Source organism: Python bivittatus, unplaced genomic scaffold (genome assembly GCF_059951505.1).
Source record: "Python bivittatus isolate LINGU-HERP-01145 unplaced genomic scaffold, Pbiv_v1 ctg000500_np1212, whole genome shotgun sequence".
Lineage (NCBI taxonomy): Eukaryota > Metazoa > Chordata > Lepidosauria > Squamata > Pythonidae > Python > Python bivittatus.
In genome coordinates this window covers 171,426-177,425 of record NW_028277079.1, presented here as the reverse complement: position 1 = coordinate 177,425, position 6,000 = coordinate 171,426, and the positions used below count along the sequence as shown (strand labels likewise).

At 51.0% G+C, this 6,000-nt stretch overlaps 1 protein-coding gene across 4 annotated transcripts in view; it reads right to left on the bottom strand.

The window, feature by feature from the left end:
• SPPL2B (signal peptide peptidase like 2B) overlaps nucleotides 1–6,000 on the bottom strand; it is a 31,233-nt gene continuing 25,233 nt past the window's right edge. For 2 of the 4 annotated variants that reach the window (XM_088147297.1, XM_088147298.1), the window contains one exon: nucleotides 2–4,525. In XM_088147297.1, the coding sequence (XP_088003423.1) occupies nucleotides 4,184–4,525 (342 nt within the window). In that variant the 3' untranslated portion in view covers nucleotides 2–4,183. Of the gene's footprint in view, nucleotides 4,526–6,000 lie in introns of all 4 variants that reach the window. The other 2 variants (XM_088147299.1, XM_088147300.1) reach the window with 2 other exon arrangements.

The following is a 6,000-nucleotide window of genomic DNA, read 5'->3' as shown; positions in this document are numbered from 1 at the left end:
TCTGGGGGGCTTACAACAAACTAAAATCAGAAATACAATTAAAAGTTATAAAAACCGGACATTACAAAAATAAAAAAGCTAAAAAATCCAAGAGGCCGCTGGGGGCACAGCATACCACTAAGGGGCCAGCCAACCCCACTACTGATATCCTCCCTCCCTGCCCCAGGCCAGATGGCAGAGCCAGGTCTTCAAGTCCCTCCGAAAGGCCTGGAGTGAGGGGGCCTGTCTCACCTCCAGGGGCAAGATGTTCCAAAGGGCGGGGGCCACAGCAGAGAAGGCCCGCCTTCTGGACCCCGCTAGTTGGAGTTCTTTTGCCGCGGGGATCCGGAGCATGCCTTCTCTGTGAGATCGGGTGGGATGGGTTGAGATCATGGGGGCGAGGCGGTCCTTCAGGTAGCCTGGCCCCATGCCATGTAGGGCTTTAAAGGTGATAACCAACACCTTGAATTGGACCCGGAAGCAAACTGGTACCCAATGCAGCTCACGGAGCAGAGGTGTTATATGGGTCCTTCTTCGGGCCCCAAAAATTGCTCGCGCCGCCCCATTCTGGACCAGCTGAAGCTTCCGGATATTCTTCAAGGGTAGCCCCATGTACAGTGCATTGCAGTAGTCTATCTGGGAGATAACAAGGGCATGAGTGACTGTTCGAAGGGCATCCCATCCAGGAAAGGGTGTAACTGGTGCACAACCCAGAGCTGTGCAAAAGCCCTCCTGGCCATGGCTGCCACCTGCTCTTTGAGCAGGAGCCGTGAGTCCAGGAGGACCCCCAAATTACGCAATGGGTCTGTCTGGGGCAGTGCACCCCCATCCAGCACCAAAGATGACAAAGTCCCGGAAACAGAGGAGCCCCCAACCCACAGCCACTCCGTCTTACCAGGGTTCAGCCGAAGCCTGTTGTTCCCCATCCAGACCCTCACAGCCTCCAGGCACCGAGAAAGGGCGGCCACGGCATCACTTACTTCACCAAGGATGGAGATGTATAGCTGTGTATCATCAGCGTACTGATGATACCTCACCCCATGATGACGGATGATCTCACCCAGCGGCTTCATATAGATGTTGAAAAGAAGCGGAGAGAGAACCGAGCCCTGCGGCACCCCACAAAGGAGGGGCCGAGGATGGGACCTTTTGCTCCCTATCACCACCGATTGGGACCGGCCCTGGAGAAAGGAGGTGAACCAGCACAGAACTGTGCCGCCCACCCCCATATCCCTGAGCCGTCCCAATAGGATCCCGTGGTCGACGGTATTGAACGCCGCTGAGAGATCAAGGAGAGCAAGGATGGTCGCACTTCCACCATCCCGCTCCCGCCAGAGATCATCCATAAGTTCTGGGGACATTTATCTCCAAAGGCCCATTGCCCCCCCAACCCCCAGCCCATTACAGTATTATGATCCTGCCCGGGCAAATCTTTACTGGGAGATCTTTGTAGGGACGGGTCATTTACTTCATGTGGTTTTGTTTCCCAATATCTGTCTATGGAATTGGTTTGTATTTATTATTTTATATAGCCACCCAATTTGCAAATTGTAATTAACATGATGAATGTGGTGGCTACACAGGGTTAAAAATTCCAAAAAGATAAGCAATGAATGTAACTGCAAAAGCAATACATAAAACAGCCCAAACTGAGGTCAAACCCAACACATCCAACAACCCAAATCATTTACCAAACAGGCTCAAATATCCTGGCCCTGTGCTTGGGGGAAAACCCAAATTTTTGATGCCTCCGGAAGCTGCCTGAATCTCAAGGGGTATAATCTGCACGTAGCTAGTTCCAGACAGGAAGGGAGGTGGTTGGGCACAGCATCAGGCGACAAGTTCAAGAGGCGTTCTTAAGCTGTTCCAAGATGCTTAGAAAAGGTCGTAAGACAATGCCAAGAAGGAAAAACAAAGAACACAAATCACTGCAGCCAGCTGGAATAAAATAGAGGGGCTGGGAAGCCCCCAAACCAAAATGGGAGGGCAGCAAGCCTTTTACCCAGCCCGCAGGGGCTAATCCTTCAAGTTAGATGTATACTGCTTGTTTCCAGGATCAGATCTGAGCCTGCATGCTCCCATCGCCACTACAGGGTTCAGATTTTTAAAAAAATGCAGCGAAAGTACATGGCATTTCTGTGCTTCCTATGGACGTGCAGAGAATCCCAGAGCAAAACTGTTCAGTCCATACTGATGTCATCCCTTTTCAACCCGGATGACTCAGACTGAAAGTGTCTACCGCACACAAGCCAGGAAAGGATCCTGTCAATCTCCCAGGTGGGGGATCTTGCACATCTTCTCCATCCCTTGATGGAGCCTCATTCCACAAAGACAGAACCCCCAAAATTCAGACACAACGTTTGGGTATGAGCAACTCAAGTTTCATCAAATTTATTGTTCAACCTGCTTCAGTAAAATAAAAGTTCCGTGTACATTATTTATAAAATGGCTTAAATTAAGGCATAATCCTGTAGTGTCTAAACAAGCGCCCGTGGTTCTGCATGAGTGAGAGCCAGGCCCACTTGCTACCCACACGTTGCACCAAGGAATCGGGATAAACCTCTCGGAAATCAGGTTGCCGGACCACAGAGGCGTCCCCTCCTTGAAGCGAGGGCCAACGTCACGGGGACTTGCCAGCAACTCAGCATCTACTGGACTCACCAGCGACTCAGCAGAAGCCAGTAAACTTTTAATATGCATGGTTGTAAAGCTACATCTGACAGTTTGGGAAACAAAGGAATGCAAATACACCACACTGAAACGTAAAGACAACACAGAAACCCTCAGGCCCAGGATGCCAAATAAGAGAAATTCAAGGGGGACTTGACACTCCCAAGAAGGAAGACTGCTCACTTTCCTCACGTTAAGACTATTGCCGCTGGAAGACTTCAGGTCTGCTGCAAACTCCATGCCTCCAAACCGCCTCTGCTTCGCTGGGAGATGGCCACAGGCTACGCAGAGTGTGTCAAAGAGGGCAGGGGAGAACTGCAGCTGCTTCGCTTTCCAAACAACGGAGGACTTGACCTGGGGTCAGGAAAGCTCTCATTCAATCCCAGCTGAACCAGAAAAGAAGAAAGTGACAGAAATGTGGCTGCCCTGACTTGTTGCCTTGAGCCGGTGCTCCCTATCCAATTCCCGTCCAGCCCCAGCTAACCCTAACCCTATCTCATTGCCTTCATTTCCCCCCCTCCCCCAGGAATTAAGCAGAGCAAAACCCAGGGCCACAGGGCATAATCAGGGCTCTGGCAGTGGCATGGAAACCACTGGGTCAATTTGGAGGGAGACCAGAACAGCGATCCGGAAGAAGAGATCACCTCCATCTGCCTCTTGCACAGCCTTGGTCTCGTTCCCTGGAACTGGCCTCAAGGCAGCCAAATGCTGGACAGGGGCTGGACAGGGTCCAGGAACCACTTCCACAAGCCACTGGGCACACAAAATCTATACCTTCCTAGCTGGACCTGATGGCCTGAAGCAACAGTAGTCTCTTCCTTCCCAGCCCGGAGAGTTCTGAAGGGTACCCCACCTCCTCCTGAGCTCTGCTTAGAGGCCAGCAAGTTGGGGTGCCACGTCCCACGGTCTTTTCCTTGGAAGGGAAATCAGCAGGCCGTGGCACCCCTCACTTCCAGCAGCATTACCATCCACCAGAGAAAGACAGAACGAAAACCCCACAAAGACAGAGTCAATGCCATTTGCTGTAAACAAATTCTTTCTGAGACCAGCTCATTCCTTGAGAGGACAATACATAAATTGCCCATTGGAAGGAAAAATGCAGGGCCTTCCATGGAGAGATTATTTTTAAAAAGAGGAAATGCCTACTGTCAGAGAAGAGTCTCTTCCCACGCAGCCCTAGTTATGCTAAAGCGATTATCATGGCCACGCAAGTGCAAATACTACCTACATTTTTTAAAAAAAGGTATTAATACTACCCAGCAGAATGAAACGGGGAAAGGAAAGGCATCTGCTTGTTGATTTGTTTCTTAAACAGTTGCGGAAATTCTATTCGAACCTTCATAAAAGCACCATATTCAAAATGGAAGGGGATTTGGTATGAAATGCTGATAGCCTGCCCCGCCAAAATCCAGCCTGGAAGTCTCCTAATGCTGAATGGCCCAAGAATTGATGTAGTGCTTCTGTGCAAAATGTGAAGGTGACCAAATCGGTCCTTGGCTGCACTCGGGAGTCAGGGGCAGGAGAAGGGGGGAGTCTAGCCAGACTGACTGTGCTTGGCTGGGGGGCTCGTCTGTCCCAGAACATCATCCTGCGGAGAGCTGGGCTGCTCTTCTTGTGGCCGTTGGGCAGGTGGCTGGTCGGGCTGGGGCTCACCAGCTTCAGTCTGTTCCTTCTCCTCTCCCTCTTCCTCCATCTCCAGGAAAGAGGCTTGTGGCTCCTCACTGCCCAAGTGGGTGCTGGCTGGCTCTCTGGGGGGGGCAGCAGAAGTGGCTGTTTCTCCGTCGGCTTCTGGGTGGGATGCTGGAGAACTCCCCCCTTTTGGAGGTGCAGGGCAGCTGACGGGGGAGATGACTAAGGGAGGATGAGGTAGCTCTTTCTGTGTATAGAAAAGCAGAGGTCAGGATCACTGGGATGAGAGAGAGAGAACTGACCATCAATGGCCACGACTGGCCAGAGGCTCTTGAGAAGGCCCCCCAAATCCAAGCACCTCCGGAGCAGGAGGGAGGAGCAACCTTCAGCCATAGCCAAACCGGGGCTCTGTTTGAAAGCGGCCTCCCACCCATCCTACCCTTTCCCCTGCTCCGGTTCAGCGGTGGTGCACTCTATGGCACCCCAGTTTTGCCACCAAAACAGCTGGCTTGGTTAGCATCCATGCCAGTCCATCAGGAACATCAGCAAGAGATCCAGGGCAGATTTTAGGCTTCTCATGCCATTCACTGGCCATGAAAGGGAGCATGAAGGAAATAAGAGGGCCGTTCGGCTCTAATCACCAGCCACGGGATGAGGGCCAAACGTCCAACCTGGGCTACTTTTCACCATGGCATGTGCCACCCTCAAAACAAGTAACTTTTCTGGGTTGCAAAATAAACAAGCTTAAGCCAGTTCAGTTCTGCTCTCCACCGTCCCCTGGAATGGTGGGCCATGTAATCTTGCAAGGAAACACAGGATTGTTCAGGATCCATAGGCGTCCCAAAGAATCACAACTTCCAGCTGTTTGTTTGGGGAGTAGGATCCCAGCCGGGAGAAACTAACCAAGCTTTTACTCTTCTACCTCCCCCCGACCAGCATGAGTCTGTCGCAGCACCAACATGCGTGTGTGTGTGAATTTTTTAGGAAGGGCAGCCACAACAGCAGTGCTCAAGACAGCACAAAGCTGTATGTAGGATTATGGAGCAGCGAATCTATTCCAGGATTAGCTCTTCACCCAGCCTTCGGCGAGGGAGAGCGAGACCCCTCACTTCACCGTGCTTGTCATCTTTTCTCTTTATTTTTGTTTTATTGATTTTATTGTTTGATTGTTGTAAGCTGCCCAGAGTCGTGCAGCATACAAGTTTAATGAATAATAATAATAATAATAATAATAATAATAATAATAATAATAATCTGTTGCACACCACCTATGACAGAGGATTGCAGTGAATAAATGCATACTCAGCGAAACTACAACCCTTGTCCAACCTTTAGTGCAGCTGCAAGGTGGGGAGCACACTCCAAAGTCAGGAGGGTGGCTGTGAGGCACAATCAGAGCCCTGTCCTCTTTGGATGTGAAGCTCACATGATGCACATGGCCACTACTTTGACTTCTGGGATGCCCTTCTGTGCCCCCTGGTTGATTCCACACTGGATCAGGTCAACAGGGGCCATCTGGTCCCGTGTAAGGTTCCCCCTCTAGCAGAGCAGCTATAAGCTGCAGAGGAGAGTCAATGCACCGTCTCCCAATGTTCCCAAGCAAGTGGCATGGACTGCTGTTAATTCCAATCACTGTAGGATCACAGGGACGGTGGCCAGTGAGAGTGCCATCGCAAGTTGGAGGCCTTGCCTGCAGTAGTGAATTCCCTCTTTTAGGACCAG